The sequence below is a fragment of the Geotrypetes seraphini genome, chromosome 7 (assembly GCF_902459505.1).
Source record: "Geotrypetes seraphini chromosome 7, aGeoSer1.1, whole genome shotgun sequence".
In the NCBI taxonomy this organism is placed as follows: Eukaryota; Metazoa; Chordata; class Amphibia; order Gymnophiona; family Dermophiidae; genus Geotrypetes; species Geotrypetes seraphini.
This window is the reverse complement of record NC_047090.1, coordinates 62,698,816-62,719,284: the sequence shown is the minus strand read 5'-3', so window position 1 is coordinate 62,719,284 and position 20,469 is coordinate 62,698,816. Positions and strand designations below refer to the sequence as shown.

At 44.4% G+C, this 20,469-nt stretch overlaps 1 protein-coding gene across 4 annotated transcripts in view; it reads right to left on the bottom strand.

The window, feature by feature from the left end:
• EFCAB6 (EF-hand calcium binding domain 6) overlaps positions 1-20,469 on the bottom strand; it is a 474,908-nt gene that overhangs the window by 198,386 nt on the left and 256,053 nt on the right. For all 4 annotated transcript variants that reach the window (XR_004540188.1, XM_033953069.1, XM_033953071.1 and 1 more), the window contains exon 19: positions 1,743-1,978. Coding sequence is in view for 3 of the 4 variants with exons in the window: in XM_033953069.1 (XP_033808960.1) it covers positions 1,743-1,978 (236 nt within the window). In the remaining variant the exon portion in view is untranslated. The remainder of the gene's footprint in view (positions 1-1,742; positions 1,979-20,469) is intronic.

Below are 20,469 nucleotides of genomic sequence, written 5' to 3'. Positions count from 1 at the left end.
TGGAGAAAGAAGAAAGAAGGAGACCCTGGCAAGCAAGCTATCAGAAGACAACCAGAGCCTTAGACCAACAAGATTTGAACAATGACCAGACAACAAAACGTAGAAAAAATAATTTTATTTTCTGTTTTGTGATTACAATATGTCAGATTTGAAATGTATATCCTGCCAGAGTTTTTGTTAGACCACAAACGTGAGCTAGGATTTAACAGAGAGAGGAAAAGTCTTTTTTGTTTGTTTATTTTGTTTACACCACAGCACCAGTGTGGTTAGGAGAAGGCAAGGAGGTGAAGAGGCTATAAAACCAGGATGTTTGAAAAAACACCCAATTGGGCAGGAAAATCGAATCGAATCATCGATTCAGTAGGCTGAATCGAATCAAAATTTTTTTTCCTGAATCGGGCAGCACTACCGTATAGACTCAAAATATAAACCGGGATTTTTGGGCCACACACCCACTCCCAGAATTATTACAGGCTGCCGCCGCTGCAAGACTCTGTACCCTGTTCCCCCTCCCTGCCCTAGCCTCATACCTCCTCTGCCGATCCCTGGTGGAGGTGCAGCGGGCAGGAGCGAACTTTCCGAGCTCCTGTGCTAATCAGCAGCCGCAGATTAAGAATTCACGGGAGCCAGTAGGGAAGCCGCTCAGTGCCAAGCAGCAGCGCCTAATCGTGCTTCTGCTCGTGCTGTTCGGCGGCTGAAGAAACTTGATCTGCGGCAGCCAGTTAGCACAAGAGCTTGGATTGGCAGAGGAGGTATAAGATAGGGCAGGGAGGGGGGACAGGGTGCAGAGACTGACAGGGGAGGGAGGGTGCAGTCTGGCAGAAGAAGAAAGGAAGAGTGCTGGGTGCAGTGCCTAAGAGGGGAGCGAGGGAAGGAAGAAAAGGAGCTGGTTGCAGTGCCTGACAGGGGAGGGAGGGAAGAGGGCTGGGTGCAGAGCTTAGCAGATAGGGGGCTGGGTGCAAAGCCTGACATGGCAGGACACCTGAATATTAAGCCGTCCGACTTATATTTGAGTCAACCATTTTTCCTCCTTTTGGGGGGGAAAAGGGGGTCTCGACTTATATTCAGATAGACTTATATTCAAGTATATACAGTAGTTAATTTTTCTATTCACTTAGGTCCCAGAGTTCCTTTTCTCCTTTTTTTGTTTATAACTGTCTTCCCAGGATCACCTGTCCATTTTACATTTTGTCCCTATCTGTCCTGTCCAGCATCTGCCCCCCCTCCATCTCTGTCCTGAGCTTCTCCCCTCTGTGTCCCTTTCTTTCCCTGTGTCCATCATCCCTCTGTTAGAATCACCTCTTTTCAAGCAATGTCCCTGTGTCTAGTAGTCCTTCTATGCCCCTGTCTCAATTATCTCTCCCCATCAAGCATGTCTGTCCCTCTCTGTGTCCAGCATTAATCATATAATTAAAATATATTTATTTTTTTCCTATGACAGTTCCTGATGACTATGGGCAAATCACTTAACCATTGCAAGGAGCTACAGTGAGGAAAAAAAATGATAACATAACTTTAATTGCATGATTAATTGTGAATATAAATTATAGTCAAAATGTAGCCCTAAAAAGTTTAAAGAATAAAAAATAATGAAAAGAAAAGAAATTGAAAATACAAATTGAAAAATTACAAAATTAAAGAATCTAAAACAGCATGCAGAATAGCTGTAAAAAACATTACAGTTTTCATAGCCTACTTCAGAAATGCGATCCTATTTAATATAGGATGAATGAAGTACCTACCTATAGGATGAATTCATCCAAGGTCGTATTTCTCTTGGTCCTTCCATATGGAGTAAGTCAACAAATTCCATATAGTTTAAGGTAGAATTCATCTGCAAACCAAACATTTCCAGCATGCGCAGAAACTCTCTCTTGGTGAAGATGAACTTGCAACTTTCCATGAAACGTTTCAAATCATGCATGGTGACAAAACCATCACTGTTAGAATCCATTTTATGAAACAGGAAGTAGGCATCCTATAAATCATTATTTGAAAATTAATATTTTTCCACTGAATCATATGATTGTTTACAACTATGTCAATGATGGAGGGCAATCTGAAAAAAAAATATGCTTGCTTTTCCTTTGAAACTTGCCATGGGTAACAAATACACAAGGAATTTTTCACCTCCTTTTTCTTTGGATAGATTTTGCAAGGAAAATATCAAACAAAAACTTGAAAATATAATTCACATGCACTACTTTTAGGACTCCTTTTACAAAGCCGCGCTAGCGGGTTTAACGCGTGCGACTTTTCATCACTTGCTAAGCCTTGCGCTGACCAAAAAACTACCGCCTGCTCAAAAGGAGGCGGTAGCGGCTAGCGCGGCTGGCGGTTTAGCGCGTGCTATTATTTGCGTTAAACCGCTAGCACGGCTTTGTAAAAGGAGCCCTTAGATCCTGCCTACAACACATCTTTGGAAATACTTTCCATAAATGTATCTAAAAGAAAGGTAATGTGGAATAACTGAGGAAGGTCACTTGTTAAAGAGCTAATTAATGTAGACAAATCATTATTTATCCGCAAAAATTACTTTGAAAATTAAGTAATAATTTTGAGGCAACATTTCTTCTCTCCCTCTATTTTAATCAATATAGGCATTCTGTTGGAAAAAAAGCAATTTCAACTCATAGTCACAACACATACTTTCATGGCATCAAAGCAAAGTTTTCAATCCAAGAATTATTTCAGTACAGTATGTGGTAATTTTTACATTAAGAAAATTTGTCCTCCAAGCCCCTTCCCTTATCTTGTTTAAAAGCACTGAAAACCTACCTTTTTGATATAGCCTTCAATCCATAACCCTACTCCCCACTGCACACCAACCCAACCAGCAGATTAACTGTTCCTCTTAAGTGTATCCATGACATCCTGTTTGTCTGTCTTGTCTGTTTAGATTGTAAGCTCTTTTGAGCAGGGACTGTCTTCTTTGTGACTCTGTACCGCACTATAGGAATAATTAATAGTAGTAGTAATTCAGGAGCAATTAAAAAACTATAATTGTGTTATGATTTTGCCAGGTCTGTAAAGGTTGTTAGGAATTCACAAGTGACTGAAAAAAGTTCTTTATAAAGAAATCGCTGCACCATAAAAAGCCTAGCAAAATCCATTATGAAATGTATGAAAATTGTAGAGTTTATCATTAACAATCATGAATTTTAACAGCTGAAAAAGTTTATAAAAACAAGAATAAATCAGCAGAACAATACCCTTAAAAGATTTCAAGTTAGTTTAAAGTAAAAATGTTTGCCATTTTAAAGGCAGGATTCAGACAATTAACTGGGTCTTAATGGAAAGGATTCAGACAATTAACTGGGTCTTAATGGAAAAGTGGCACTACTTGGATCATAGTCAACCTTTTATTAAAAAACTATAGAAATAAAATGATATCCTTTCAACAAAAATATGTCTCAATATAATTGCTATTCTACTGAAGCATATAAGAGCAGGAAAGACAAATGATTCAGAACTGATCCAAACAATCCTTTATTCTAGAGGATAGTTCCTGTATGTGTTACAAACCAAACCTTTATTCAAGAAGATGGATCCAACATAGGTCAGGTTTCAGCAGACAAACCTTCATTATTTATTTATTCAATTTTCTATACCGTTCTCCCAGGAGAGTTCAGAACGGTTTACATGAATTTATTCAGGTACTCAAGCAATTCTCCCTGTCTGTCCCGGCGGGCTCACAATCTACCTAATGTACTTGGGACAATGGGGGGATTAAGTGACTTGCCCAGGGTCACAAGGAGCAGCGTGAGTTTGAACCCACAACCACAGGGTGCTGAGGCTGTAGCTTTAACCACTGCGTCACACACTCCCCAGTCTGCATTAGTTAGTGCTGCACATGAGCTTCCCTGCCTGGAGAAGCCATGTCTCTATCCCTTGTTTCCTTGTAGGATGATGTGTCTCCCTGTGTTTTGTCTGATTGATCCTTGCTGGGACTACCTACAAAATAGGGATTATATATACTGCTTCTGGACTGAACCAGCTATGGGTCATTAACTGTGATATTCATGATATCTGTGGTTCCTGTCTTACTTGATTCCTATCACTTTCCTGATTTTCCAGCTATCTGTGATTCCTGGTATCCTATGCTCATGTTCCCCTCTTCTGAGTTTATGTTTCCATTCCAACTGGCTGTAAATCATGTATCCTTGGATTCCTCGTCAATGCTCCTGCCTATGGATTATACTTCATGTTCTTTGCCTAACCATGGATTCCCACACACATGAAAAACACAGCTTTATGTTTCTTGCTAAAAAGCTACTCTTTTTTCTGACTAATCAGTGCTCCAATCAGCTCATTCTTTAAAGCAAAGAAAACGCATGAAAAAATAACCTCATTTGCAGAAGCTTAAAAACAGAAAAACAAGATACAGACCTTAGCATGGCTTCTATTTCATTGCAAATAGAGATGTGCAGCTGCACTATGCTGACCTCATTGTGAGATCATCAAGATGCACCTGCAAGGTAGAATGCCACAATTAAAATATGTGCTGAGATTTGAACCCATGACCTCTGTAAGATGAGCACAGGGCTTTTACCCAGTGAGCCACATCTGCTTTCTTTCAGTCATGGGGATTCCTACCATGAGAGCTTAGTGATACTAGCCTTGTAAAGGTGAAAATACCTGACAAGATCATAGCTTAGCAGATCCCTACCCTATCATGTCAGATGTGAGGAAGAAAGCCATTAGTGAAAACTGCTGTGGCTCAGTGGGTAAAATCCCTGTTCCCATCTTCCAGAGATCATGGGTTCAAATTCTAGCACATATTTAAATTGTGGCATTCTACCTTGCAGGCACCCCTTCAATGATCTCACAATGAGGTCAGCATTGTGCAGCTGCATACCTCCATTTGCAATGAAGTAGAAACCATGCTAAGGTCTGTATCTGTTTTTAAGCTTTTGCAAATGAAGTTATGTATGCAATCTACATATTTTTTCATATGCTTTCAAGAATGAGCTGATTAGAGCACTGTTTAGTCAGAAAAAAAGGGTAGCTTTTTTAGCAAGAAACATAAAGCTGTATTTTTCACGTGCTGTGCTTCAGTTAATAGATCTTTTCCTCTAATTAGCAAATAGCATTACTGTTTGTCCACAAAAATAGAAGGTTTTGCATGCAATATATCTGTTTTGATGTGCCCTGTTTATGTGGTGCCTTATTAAATGTATTTTGAGCTTAATAAAGCAAAAATAAAACCCCAGAGAGCTATTTAGCAGATCGCATTAAGAATGTCCAAACTGTACCTAAGTTCTGTCCATAGAACGCAGGTCTATCTGAAGCCCAAACTATGCTGAAAAGTAGACTTCCTTTACAATGCCTATAGGACCTAGTTTTAAAATTGCTATGCAACTTGCTAGCTCACTGTGTAGCACACTGGTTAAACCTACAGCCTTCTATCCTAATGTTGCTGGTTCGAATCTCACTCTGTCTGATGGAAGAGAAATAAATAAAAGCATTAAAAATATCCAACTCCCAATATCACAATTATAATAAAAAAACACCATAAAATCGCCATTCTAATAACATCATAAAAATAAAATATTATGACATTATTTGTACATCTAACTCTTGCCTAAAACCTGATTCTCTAAAGGATGTCTCAAAAATTGGACATCTAAACAGTGCTGAGTGTCACTGAGTGCAATTCTACAAAGGACACCTATCTTGGACGCCCAAACTGCGCCTAACTTTAGGCGCAGTTTGCAGAAAGCACAGTTACTTACCGTAACAGGTGTTATCCAGGGACAGCAGGCAGATATTCTTGACTGATGGGTGACGGCACCGACGGAGCCCCGGTACGGACAATTTTAGAGTGATCTCACTCTAAGAACTTTTAGAAAGTTCTAGCTCGGCCGCACCGCGCACGCGCGAGTGCCTTCCCGCCCGACAGAGGCGCGCGGTCCCTCAGTTAGTATAAGCCAGCTAAGAAGCCAACCCGGGGAGGTGGGTGGGACGCAAGAATATCTGCCTGCTGTCCCTGGATAACACCTGTTACGGTAAGTAACTGTGCTTTATCCCAGGACAAGCAGGCAGCTATTCTTGACTGATGGGTGACCTCCAAGCTAACAAAAAGAGGGATGGAGGGAAGGTTGGCCATTAAGAAAACAAATTTTGCAAAACAGATTGGCCGAAGTGACCATCCCTTCTGGAGAATGTATCCAGACAATAATGAGATGTAAAAGTGTGAACTGAGGACCAAGTAGCAGCCTTGCAGATTTCCTCAATAGGAGTGGAACGGAGGAAAGCTACAGATGCTGCCATTGCTCTGACTTTATGGGCTGTGACAGAACCTTCCAGTGTCAGTCCGGTCTGAGCATAACAGAATGAAATGCACGCTGCAAGGCTGAAAGAAGTTTTCCATGGACTGGCTCATGAAAAGCTGCAATGGCACTGAGGTGGACCCTGATGGAAGAGGACTTCAGGCCAGAATCAGACAAAGAAAGAAGATAATCCAACAACGTCTCCACCGCTAGGGAAGTGGGATCAAGATGATGAAGAAGACACCAGGAAGAAAACCTCGTCCACTTTTGATGGTAACATTGTAGAGTGGCTGGTTTCCTGGAGGCATCCAGAATGGAACGAACGGGCTGAGACAAAAGAGTATCAGTCGAGTTCAGCCCGAGAGATACCAAGCCATCAGGTGTAGAGACTGGAGGTTGGGATGCAGAAGGGTTCCCTGCTGTTGCGTAAGCAGAGAAGGAAACAGAGGAAGAAGAAAAGGTTCCCTGGAACTGAGTTGAAGTAGAAGGGAGAACCAATGTTGCCTGGGCCACCTCGGAGCAATCAGAATCATGGTGGCTCGTTCCCTCTTGAGCTTGAACAAGGTTCTCAACATGAGAGGTAGAGGAGGGAAGGCGTACAGGAACAGATTCGACCAGTCGAGGAGAAAAGCATCTGCTGTGAGACGGTGTGGAGAGTAAAGTCTTGAGCAGAAACGGGGCAGCTGGTGATTGTGAGGAGCTGCAAAGAGGTCTATCTGAGGAGTGCCCCATTGAGTGAAGATAGACTGTAGAGTTACAGGGTCGAGTGTCCACTCGTGAGGCTGGAGAATTCTGCTGAGTTTGTCCGCTAATGAATTCTGTTTCCCCTGAATGTAAATAGCTTTCAGGAAGAGATGATGATCTATGGCCCAATTCCAGATCTTCTGGGCTTCCTGGCATAACAGGCGAGAGCCTGTCCCACCCTGTTTGTTGATGTAGTACATCGCAACCTGATTGTCTGTGCACAACAGAAGGACCTGAGGAAAGAGAAGGTGTTGAAAGGCCTTGAGGGCGTAAAACATCGCTCTGAGTTCCAGGAAATTGATTTGATGCTTCTTTTCCTGGGCTGACCAAAGACCCTGAGTCTGGAACTCGTTCAAGTGAGCTCCCCATGCGTACAGAGAGGCGTCGGTGGTGATGACTAGTTGATGAGGAGGCTGATGGAACAGAAGACCTCTGGATAGATTTGAGGATACCAACCACCATTGCAGAGACTGACGAAGAGATGATGTCACAGATATGTGTCGTGAGCAAGAGTCCGACGCTTGGGACCACTGGGTCGCAAGGGTCCATTGAGGAGTGCGCAGGTGAAGACGGGCATGAGGTGTGACATGAACTGTGGATGCCATGTGTCCCAAGAGCACCATCATTTGTCTTGCTGAGATGGACGGCAGAGGAAGTACCTGGTGACATAGAGACTGAAGGGTCTGAAGTCGATTGGATGGCAGGAAAGCTCTCATGAGGAGTGTATCTAGGATCGCTCCAATGAATTGAAGTCTCTGAGTGGGAATGATATGAGATTTGGGTAGATTGATCTCGAATCCCAGAAGTTGCAGAAACTGGATGGTTTGGTTGGTGGCCAGAAGGACCGCTTGGGCAGAAGTGTCTTTGATCAACCAATCGTCCAGGTAAGGAAATACCTGCAGGTGGTGAGAGCGCAGAAAAGCCGCCACCACAATGAGACATTTGGTGAATACCCTTGGAGATGAGGCAAGACCGAAGGGCAGCACCTTGTACTGGTAATGACAATGATTGATCATGAATCGGAGATATGGTCTTGAGGTTACATTGATCGGTATGTGAGTGTAAGCCTCTTTGAGATCGAGGGAGCATAGCCAGTCGTTTTGATTTAGAAGGGGATAAAGTATGGCTAAAGAAAGCATCTTGAATTTTTCTTTTACTAGATGAATGTTGAGATCGCGAAGGTCCAGGATGGGTCTGAGATCTCCTGTCTTTTTGGGAACTAGAAAGTAACGGGAGTAGAATCCCTGCCCCTTTTGATCTAGAGGAACTTCCTCTATAGCGTTCAGAAGGAGGAGGGATTGGACCTCCTGAATAAGAAGGGCTGATTGAGGACTGTTCAAAGCAGACTCTTTTGGCAGGCTTTGAGGTGGGAGAGTCTGAAAGTTGAGAGAGTAGCCGTGGCGGATGATGTTGAGGACCCATTGGTCCGAAGTGATTACTTCCCACCGGCTGAAGAACAGAGAAAGTCGACCTCCTATTGGTTGAGGCAGGAGAACAGGAACAGGGATACTGGCTATACTGCGGAGAATGAAGTCAAAAGGGTTGTGACTTCTGCTGAGGAGGTTGTTTCGCAGGTTGCTGCTGTTGCTGCTGTCGGGGAGGCTGACGTTGCTGTTGCCTCTGACGTCGAGGTTGTTGAGCAGTGGTAGGTAATGGACGGGCTGTGAAACGGCGTTGATAAGCCGATTGCTGCCTGTATGGTCTTGGTGGAGGAGGCTTCTTTTTATTCTTGAGCAGGGTATCCCAGCGCGTCTCATGAGCCGAGAGCTTTTGGGTGGTAGAGTCCATGGAATCCCCAAAGAGCTCATCCCCTAGGCATGGGGCGTTGGCTAACCGATCTTGATGGTTAACATCAAGCTCGGATACCCGAAGCCAGGCCAAACGGCGCATAGCCACCGACATAGCTGTCGCTCTGGATGTAAGTTCAAAGGTGTCATATATGGACCTAACCATAAACTTACGAAGTTGGAATAGAGACGACAAGCAGGAGTGAAAAGATGGATGTTTTCTTGAAGGAAGATACTTCTCGAAGGAAGCCATGGTGGTAAGGAGATGCTTTAAATAAAAAGAAAAATGAAAAGCATAATTACTAGCTCTATTTGCTAACATAGCGTTTTGGTAGAGCCTCTTACCGAATTTATCCATGGCCCTTCCTTCTCTGCCAGGAGGGACAGATGCATATACACTGGCTCCTGAAGTCTTTTTAAGGGTGGATTCGACAAATAAGGATTCGTGTGGAAGTTGAGGCTTGTCGAACCCAGGAATGGGAATTACCTTGTATAGAGAATCCAGTTTACGTGGGGCCCCTGGAACAGTTAAAGGAGTCTCTAAATTTTTATAGAAAGTTTCCCTCAAGATGTCATGAAGGGGAAGCTTCAAAAATTCCTTTGGAGGCTGATCAAAATCAAGGGCATCCAAAAAAGCTTTAGACTTTTTGGATTCAGCCTCCAAAGGAATGGACAAAGACTCACACATCTCCTTCAAGAAATTGGAGAAAGAGGAAGTGGTCTGTTTGGAGGATGGGTCAGGGAGAGCCGAATCCTCCTCCTCTGAGGAACATTCTCCTTCAGAAAGAAAGGGTTCCTCTGAGTCCCCCCACAGATCAGGGTCTCTGACATGGGAAGAATGGTCCCGAGACTCAGGTGTCGATGTTTGCATGTGTCGGGTTTTGCGTACCGACTTACCCGACCTCATCGATACCGAGTCAGGCGATGTTATCGGTCGCACCGGTGCCGAAGTCTGTACCGATTGATGGTGAGCTGTCGGCTCCGGTGCAAGGACTGGCATCGATACCGATGAAGTTAGGTGAAGCGGTACCGAGACAGTAGAAGCAGGTAAGACAGGTTCGACAACCGGTACCGACACGGGTTGATGTACAACCGGTACCGATGGCTCGGTGCGGACTGGCACCGGAAGGTTCGGTGTCATTATAGCAGGAAGGAGTCGTTCTAATTGCTCCTTAAGCTGCACATGAAGGATGGCCGTAATGCGGTCATCGAGGGATGGCACCGGTACCGCTTTTTTCTTCTGCGGTACCTGCGGTGCCGCTCTACGCCCCGGAGATGAGGAGCCCGATGTCGAGGGACTCACCTCAATAGGGGCGGAGCGCTTCCGCTGGCGTCTAACCGGCGGCAGGACTGGGCTCACTGCACTCGAGGCCGGAAGACGTTCCAGCGGGGAAGGCTTCTTAGCCGGCTTACCTGACTGTTGGGATGCCGGTGTGGAATCACGCGGCGTCGAAGACGAGGGTGCCGACTGAAGCGGTGCCGAAGCCGGAGTCGAAGGAACGGGGTCGGACATCTCGGCACCGAATAACAAACGCTGTTGAATTAAGCGATTTTTTAAAGTTCTTTTCTTTAAAGTAGCACAGCGGGTGCAAGAAGAGGCCTGATGCTCAGGACCCAAACACTGCAAGCACCAGTTGTGTGGGTCCGTGAGAGATATAGGCCTAGCACACCGCTGGCACTTTTTAAAACCCGGTTGAGGGGGCATGAAAGGGAAAACGGCTTCCGCCAAATCGAAGGCCGAGGCTTCGATGGTGGCAGAAGGCCCCGCCGGGGAAAAACCGAAATTGAAGAAAAAAATATAAGATTGTTTTTTTTTTTTTTTTTTTAAAATAAAAGAAAGGTTAAAGAAATCAAACGTTTACGCGAGCGGGAAGGCAAGTTAAGAAAAAATTTCAACAGCCGTTGAAAACGCGTCTTCTTAGCTCCGCGGAAACTAAGAAACTGAGGGACCGCGCGCCTCTGTCGGGCGGGAAGGCACTCGCGCGTGCGCGGTGCGGCCGAGCTAGAACTTTCTAAAAGTTCTTAGAGTGAGATCACTCTAAAATTGTCCGTACCGGGGCTCCGTCGGTGCCGTCACCCATCAGTCAAGAATAGCTGCCTGCTTGTCCTGGGATAATCAGGGCCTAGATGTCTGCCCAATTTTTCTACAAAAAATCCATCAAAAATATACTACAACTATCTATTAGATTGGCTGAATGACTCACTAGAAAAAGGAATATTTCCCAAACACCATGGAAAAATAATTCTAACGCCCATCCCAAAGGATCAAAAAGGAGAACTGGACGGTCAAGAATTACAGTTCAGTAGTTTCAATCTCACTTCATATCAAGCTATTAGAAATCATGGTTACAAATCAAATCACAAAGTACCTGAAACACCATAAACTACTACACACCACACAATCTGGTTTCAGAAAACACAGTAGCACTAAAACACTACTCAGTGCCCTGACATCCAAGATTAGAACATGCATGAGCACTGGACAACAATTTGACTTTGTTTGTGTATTTGATGTGGTAGACCATCAACTCCTATTACTTCCTAGGGATAAGCAGTAATTCAACTTAATGCTTTTTATTTATTCAGTGTTCTATACCGTTCTCCCAGGAGAGCTCAGAGCAGTTTATATGAATTTATTCAGCATTTTTCTCCGTCTATTCTGGTGGGCTCACAATCTATGTACCTGGGGCAATGGGGGTGGGGGGGGATCAGGTGACCTGCCCAGAGTTATAAGGAGCAGTATGAATTTGAACCTACAACCTCAGGGTGTTGAAACTGCAGCTCTAACTGCTGTGCCACATTTTCAGACATAATATGGTAAAAAGGTAGCATGGCAAATATTGTCTGACAAAGATGGCAAAACAAAGTTAACAAAGCATGGTAAAAATGTAATATGACAAAACATGGTATGGTGAGACATAGGCTTGCAAGCCTAGTTTGGCAAAAACATAGCATGATAAGCATAGTATTACAAAGCATGGCTAACAAAGTATGACACGATTTGGCAAAAATGTTTAAGCAAGCGTGCATGATGAAACAGCATAGAAGACAAGGAATGACAGACATTGTGTGGCAGACATGGCATGAAAGATCATTGAATGGTAGACATAGTATGGTAAATATGGTGAATATTATAGTAGGACAAGGATGATGACATAAGACAGGCAATTCGAGACAGTGGAGAGTGAGGGGCCTCTGTCAGAGGGTCTGGAGAATTTGGATTGGCACACTCTCAGAAGGTCAGGGGAAGAGGTGAGTTTTTATTGCCTTCCTGAAGTTCAGTAGACCAACAATCTTATGTGAGTAGGTAGTTTGTTCCAGAGGCGTGGTAAGTAGAATGAGTAAGATCTTTTAGCCCACATGTGTAACTGGTGAATTTGCTTGTCTGCTGAAAATACACAATAGTTTTAAATTTGTACTTTAAATGTTTCTGCAAACTGCCTGTGGAATGCATTTTCAAAGGATTCCCTTGTGTAGTTTTTTGGGTTAGTCAGCAAAACATCTTTTGTTAAAACGATGAATGTCTTAGATGCAGAGTTATGCTGTAGGAAGGATTTTAGGTGGGCAGAACCAGGTGAATTAATGGCAGACTTAAGCTAGTCAAATTCTAGCTAGTGAGGTTACAGCTGAAAATTGGTTTACTAGCTATCCACATTCTGACAGGTTAACAAATAGTCTTAGTGATATATTATAAACTTTTTCCTATGTGATTCACCAGAGAACAGTGCTAACACTATAGCAAGACAGAACACGGTAGTAATGAAAGCAAGGATGATAAATAAATGGGAAACACGGTGGTTGCTTTGAGATTTGCAGCCTGGACTGCTACACATGGGAGTGTGTGCTACTGTGTGACACAGCATAGGAGAATGTCCATATATGAAACAGAGCTGTGCTTATATTGATCTACTGAAGAAGCTGCCATCACAGAAGGATAGTATTTAGTTAGCACTGGGCCTCAACCACCACTGAAAAATGAAAAGTCAGGAAGAATCTATGCCAGCAAGAGAACAAAGGCTTCTGATAGTGATGTAATGTAATGTAATGTAATTTATTTCTTATATACCGCTACATCCGTTAGGTTCTAAGCGGTTTACAGAAAATATACATTAAGATTAGAAATAAGATGGTTGGTAAAGTACCAGCTTGCTGGGAGAAGAAAGGGGGGAGAGACAGAGGAGAAGATGATAGATGATAAAACTTTGACTCTTTGGATTAGTGGCCGTTGAACTTATCAGAATAAGGTACAAACATTTTTGGGTAAATCAATCCCCACAGTAAATGCTGTTAAATATTTAGGGGTTATGACAGATTTACACTTAACTTTTAATGAACACATTTCAACTGTTGTTATGAAGGAATTTTAGAAGATTAGGTTTTCACTGATAATCTTCTTTCTGTTAGTCCCTGGAGGATTCAGTACACTAGGTGTTCAATCCCTTCCCACAATCCAGGAGTTGCAGAAATCCAAACACTTTTCTGAGCACATGCTCCTCCCATCTTAGAAAGTTACAGCACCCTGTAATTCAGTCCCAAAGCCAAGCAACATACCTGAACATATCCATGACAAGGAAGGAGGTACTGGGGAAGTCCCCAGCAAAATAAACAATTTGTGAACTGGTCTGCTCTGCAAAACATGAAAACAAGCAATAAACAGGCATCAAAGCAACACAGGAACCCCCCCCCCCAAACATTGAGGAACAATGTAGAACTAACCTGCTGTGTGCAACGAGTACCCACATGATTTAAGGTATAGGGTTGTGTGTGTATGGGGGGGGGGGAGGAGTATCCAGAGTGTCTGGGTGGGGTGATGGGGGATTCAGGAGGTGACAGGGGTGTCCAGGTGGGGTGTTGAGGGTTCGGGGGTGTCAGAGTAAGGTGTCAGGGGTGTCGGGGTGAATAGCCTTCAGAAGTGGAAAACTAGGATCCATCAACTGGCTGGAAGATCCTGAAGCCTGAAAGGAGAATAAGCGAGGCAGAAAGCAGGTGATTCAGAACAAGTGAGAGGGCGGGGCATAATGAATCCTCCAGGGGCTAACTGAAAGAAGATTACTGAAGGTGACAACCTAATCTTCCGTTTTCTTATGTCCCTTCCAGATTCAGTACGCTAGGTCAGAGTTTCTCGACATGCGTTAAGGCTATGTAAGCCGCTTGTTGGGGGTACTTGTCACTGTGCAGGTCTCCCGCCTTCTTTCCTCCTTAATTACCGGCTACTGCTGGGGATCCCATACCCTCCTTCCTGCCCACACCCCTCCGCTGAAGTGCTCCCACCGGGGATCCCATGCCCTCCTTCCTGCATTCCCCCGTCTGTCAAAGCCGACCTGAAAAGGCTTTCCTCCGATGTCAGAGGTGACATCAGAGGGCAGCATTCTGGGTCAGTGGAAAATCCCAGTTACCTCCTTCAGGACTGCTCCTTCCGGCCTTCAGCCACACAGGGTCATGTCGCGGGCAGCAGATTTGCAAGCTGCACATGGCTGACCCAGAAGCCTTCTCTCCAGTGTCAGAGCTGACATCAGAGGGAAGGCTTGTGGGTCAGCCACGTGCAGTGTGTAAAAAACGTTACTTAAGATGCTTCCCTGTGCAGCAGAAGGCTGGAAGGAGCAGCTGAGCTGGACTGCCCTGAAGGGAGCATGTGCGTTGTAGCAAGTAAGGGAGAGTGGGAACATGATCGTGGGAGAAAGGAGGGGGGGAATTTGGGACAAAGGCTGGAAGGCAGGAAGGGGGGCACGAATTCAGGATACAGAAAGAAGGGAGGAGGGAACGAACTCAGGACACAGAATGAAGGGGGAGGCATTAACATGGGACAAAGAAGGTAGGGAGAAAGGAAGCACTAACTTGGGAAGATTGTTGGGCATGAGTATGTGAATGAGATAGAAAGAGATGATGCACATGGGGAAAGGAAGAAAGAGGAAAATTGTTGGGCATAAGAGAGAGGATTGAGGTAGAAATACATGGGGAGGAGAAGGATGAGAGGGAGAAATGTTGGATATGGTGATGGAGAGGGAACAGAGGGACAGATTGAAGGGGATGTTGGACATAGTGATGGAGGGAGAGATGAGGCATGGTGCTAGAGAAGGGTGATAGAAGGATAAATGGACATGGGGCTGGTGAGCAGTGGTGAAAAATGCTGCATATGATCCAGGGATCATGTGCAGAGAGAGGGAGAAATGTTGGATGTAGCAGTAGAGGGGGTGGGAGAGAAGCACCTTGGATCTCTCTCTCCCCACTCCCTTTGCAGCAAGGGAGGGAATGAGAGAAAGACAGATGGACAGTGAAAGAGAGAAGGAGACATGTTGCCAATAGTGATGGAGGAGAGAGGAAGAAAGTTGGACTCATGGAGGGACAGAGAGAGATGTTGATTGGGGAATGGAATGAGGACTAGAGGAGAGGAAGCATGCAGGAGGCAGAAAGAAAGAAATATTGGATGCACAGTCAGAAGGAAGTGCAACCTGAGACTTATGAAATCATCAGACAACAAAGTAGGAAAAATGATTTTATTTTCAATTTAGTGATCGAAATGTGTTAGTTTAGAGAATTTATATCTGCTGTCTAGATTGCAGGAAAGGATTGAACACCTAGAGCAAGATTCTCAAAACATTAACGCCATTGCTAAACTGTTTTCTGGCAGTTTATCCTGCATGCATTTTAGTGGTGGATTATCAAAATGGATTATCTCTGTCTTTAGTGAGGTTTCTAGCAGTCTCCAAATGTGCTCTTTAACACTGAAACGAGCCCTCCGGTGGATTCTTAACAATCGTCGAGACATTTTCAAAGAGCGGTGTTGGCTTTTGGTGACAAAAAGCAGCAACTGGTCCGGGGGTGCTGTTATAGTGCTAGCACTTGTGTTTTGACATGGGCTAATAAAAATAAAAATAAAGTGTATCTATATATTTTTAGTGGAGGGTAGTAAAATCACGCTTCTTTTGAGTTTTTGGGAGAGACAGGCATGTTTCATGCATGCCTGTTAAAAGCCAATGTTTCTTCTTGAGCACATGCATGATACCCTTGTCTTGTGTGTTTCTGGCTGTGGGTCTTGATTAAATTTTACATTAAAAACAAATTACAAGATTTACCTGAATTATAGTACTTTGGGGGGGGAGAGAAAGGCATGCTGTATGTGCGACTGATAAACGTTGATGTTGCTTCTCCCATCCTCTCCCTTCCATTCGTCCAATAGTGCAGCAGGAGAGTGTGGAGTGGATTTTTTTTTTTGGGGGGGGTGTTACGGCGTTTTGCAGTGATGGGCACATGCAAATATAGGAACTCTTCATTGCTGTCCACTGACCTTATTTGCATGCGCAATTTTTAAAGAATGTTTTTAGATTCAGTATCAAAACGACTGCAGTAGCAGATTGTCGCTTTTTAACGCAGGTTTTTTAATATTCTGGCCCCAGTGTGCTGAATCCAGAAGGGATGTAACAGAATTCACACTACAACTTCTACATGCAATCAGGAGCTATTTTGATGAGAAACCATCAGATACTCTTCGACATGTCTGTTTTGTTAACTAGAGTTGATTCTGATAATGTGGCTTATATGGAACTTTCTAAATATAATTATGAGACTTCAAACCATGCAAAGGTTCAATCCCAGTGCTGCTCTTTGTGACTCTGGGTAAGTCACTTAACCCTCCTTTGCTCTAGGTACCATAGTTAAGATTGTGAGCCCATTGGAACACATAGAGAAAATACTTTTTTAAAAAATCAACCTTGCTGTGTACCACCTTGGGTGAATGATTTCAAAGGTGGATAATAAATCCAAATAAATAAATAAAATCCAGCCTTACAATTATTGAGTAATGCAAGCAAATTTGATCATGTTATTCTATTATACCTGAAATATCACTGGTGTATCTACATTCCTTAGCTATTCCATATACTATACCTTCATGGGGGTAAAGATCACTGTGAGAAAACATATTACCCTCGACAGTTAAGGCAAGAACAAAGTGGGAATCAAATCATAATAAAGTGTTTTATTGGCTGGCACTGGTCTTATGGAATGCTCTTACAAAGGAAATTCAAGCGGAAGCTAATTTCAAAAAATTTTAGATTTTTTTTTTTTTTAATAATATCATGTTTATTAAGACAAGAAACACTAGGACAACCACTGCCCTCTACAATACAAAGCGAAAGCAGTACAGGGGTCATGAGAATATAGCAATGAACATGGAATTCCAATCCACATAACAACAGTTCAATTTGAATAACATACAAAACAAGCATGAGCAGATAACTGTATATAGTAAGGAGGCTCAACACTCCTGTAGATAATGGATAACTAGCAATAAGAGAGAACAGCATGCCATCCCGCATCCCTTGCCTATAATTTCAGATTAAAGAGAACTGCAACAATAAGGATCCCCAAACGATCCATCACAGCCGTACAACATGCTTACCCCAGTCAAAACATTCAAACCTCCAATCACACCGCAAACAATCCAACAGACACACGCCCACACTGCTCTATTCAAATAGACAAGAGTCACTCAAGTAAGAATGTAGTGGCACTCACATAAGCCCCACTCATATATGCAAATTCTCTAATATGCAATTTGCAGCATTAGAATGGAGTGAAGGATACATGATGTAGAAAATAAAGTGCAGAAGAAGCATAGCTATACACAGTCGCAGCAGGAGTCCAGGCTACACAGTGGCTAAGCAACCTAGACTAAGGATTTCTTCCAAAATGAGCAATAGAGTTTCCAATGGGACTGGGGTCGGGACGCATAGGTGTCCAGCTCAAACCTCGCCTGAAGTTTCATTCGCTCCTTCCACATACCATAGGTCGGTGCCTCCTCAGTAGCCCAATACTTTAGAACGATCCCGACTCTGGGATAGTTTAATCGAGTTAATACGTGGCCTCCTCCCCCTTCACACAAAGGAGCAAATAATGGACTGATAGGCGCGCTCGTCCGTACGGGAGATCCAGACAGGTATAGTTTGCAGTGGGTAGAGCAATTTCGGAAACATCACCATTTTTACCAAGGCCACACGCCCCAAAAGCGATAGAGGCAGCGAGTGCCATTTAAGACATAGAGTTTTGATCCGTCCGATAGTAGCTGAAATATTAGCCTCATACAGTTTATGCAGGTCTTTAAAAAGCATGATACCGAGGTACTTCAACTTTCCCGGGGCAATACTCACGCCGAGACCCCTACACCAGGACTCCGTTTGCGAACCCCCCAGCAAGAGGGCCTCCGTTTTTTCAAAATTGATTTTCAGACCAGAAAAGGCGCCATACTCACGAATGAGGGACATCAGGGCAGGCATTGTCTGATCTGCATGATTAACATATAAGAGCATGTCATCGGCGAACATGCTAATGCGAAATTCGTTGGAGCCCACTCGGAGACTCTCCAACCCCACATCCTGACAGATTCGAGCTGCCAAAGGTTCAAGCGAGAGTAGAAAGAGGAGGGGTGAAAGCGGGCATCCTTGATGTGTGCCTGGTCCCAAAGAGAAGGTGTTAGAAAGGCCACCGTTCACCAAGAGTTGGGATGTGGGGCGATGATACAGAGCCAACAGCCAAGCAAGAAAGTCCCCCTGGATCCCGAATCGGGCAAGCGTCCGGAATAGATGGGGCCACGAGACCATGTCGAACACTTTTTCCACATCCAGGCTAGTGATGAGCGCCCTGTCAGAAGCTGTGCGAGGGTGTTGTAGCACCTCTAGGACCCGTAGGAGATTCATGGATGCGTGCCTGCCCGGTACAAAGCCGACTTGATCTTCGTGGATGAGTGTGGGTAAGAATTTATTGAGACGCGTCGCCAAGATACTACCCAAAAGTTTTACATCTTGGTTGAGAAGGGAAATGGGTCGGTAGGATCCTAAAGCGTCAAGGGGGCGCCCGGGCTTAGGAAGGATAATGACATGCGCTCTATTATGCGAGTCCCCCGGAGGAGTGTCGCTGCAGAGTCCCATAAAGTATTGTTGTAAGGAGGTTAGTGCCGGGGGATCTAATAATTTATAAAATTCTGGGCCGAAGCCATCGGGGCCCGGTGTTTTGGCCAACTTGAGCTTTTTGATAGCAGCCTGCATTTCTTCTCCCAGAATAGGGCCATTTAAAGCAAGGCTTTGGGACTCTGTCAGGGTGGGGAGACAGAGGCCCTGAAAAAACCATTCACTGGCAGTCTCATCATAAGGTTGCTCGGCATATAGGTCGGTGTAGAATTGCACAAACTGCTGCGTGATGGTCGAATGAGTAACATGCATGACGCCACGATTATCTTTGATAGAAGTAATGGTGTGACGAGTGTTGTGCGGGCGCACCAAATTAGCCAGTAGTCTCCCCGTTTTGTCCTCCCAGCGGTAGAGTTTATATTTGTAACAGTATATATTACGAGTGGCCCTTTGATCTAAAAGTAGGTTAATTTGTTTCTTAACGTTGCACATGGCCTGTTTGGAGGTGTCGTCTAGATGCGAAATATGAAGAGAGCGAAAGCTGGCAAGATCCCGCGATAAGGCCAAAAGTTCCCCGTCCCGCTTCTTATTCAGTGACGCCGTGTAAGCCAATATATGGCCTCGCATAACCGCTTTAGCCGCCTCCCAGTATACAACGGGGCCTACATCTGTTACTGAGTTAGTACTATGAAACTCCTCCCACCGCTTTTGAAAGAATTCCCGAAATTCCGCATCCTTGTAAAGGAATGGGGACATCCGCCAAATACGACTCTCGGTCTGCGACCCGAATTGTAAGTCAAGGCCTAGTAGAGCATGGTCAGACACTAAAGGTGGGGAGAGGTTCGCCGTCGATAGGTGCGGGAATAGAGAGGCTGAGATGAGAAAGTAGTCAATGCGAGAATGAGACAGGTGGGGGTGAGAGTAGAAAGAGAAATCAATTTCAGAGGGGTGCAGCGTGCGCCAAGAGTCCAGCAGACCCAGCTCCTTAATAAGAAAGTGTACCCCTCTAGTGAAATGTCCCTTTGGCACCGGCTTAGCCGGCCTACGATCCCATTGGGGATGTGCAACAAAGTTAAAGTCCCATTATGACCGGTTGAGGCATGAGGGGTGCCAAGTGACCCACCACTGACGTAAAGAAAGCATGAGAGTAGGTGTTAGGTGCATAGATATTGCACAAACGTAAAGGTTTGCCCCATAGCTCACCCACTAGGATAAGAAACCTCCCATTGGGGTAATCAATTTGGCTATGCAAGTGGAAGGGTATATTCTAATGGATGAGAATTGCCACCCCGCATTTCTGGGTGGTGAATGATGCAGAGTGTACCTGTCCCACCCAGCCCCTACGCAGTTTCCCATGTTCCCCAGAGCTCAGATGGGTCTCCTGTAGGAATGCTATGTCAGTGTGTTCACGCTTAAGGTATGCTAGGATTTTAGTACGCTTAATGGGTGAGTGTATCCCATCTACGTTTAAGGATTTAACATGCAATTGTACCATTTAGCCGACAGATATACAGAAAGCATACATATAATAACCAATAGAGGAGCGGTAGAGGCCGTCCCAGCCTATGCCTCCACCCACTCATGAAATATCGAAGTAACTTGCGCAAACAAGAGCAGTGACTCAGCAATGAAGAACCCTTACAAACATCCAGACAACCCTCAGGCATACCCCTCATGCGCACCCGAACCATACATCTATACACACCCCCAATCAGTCTCACCCAACCCCCTCTCCCCAAACCTCCCTTCCCCCTTACCCCAGCA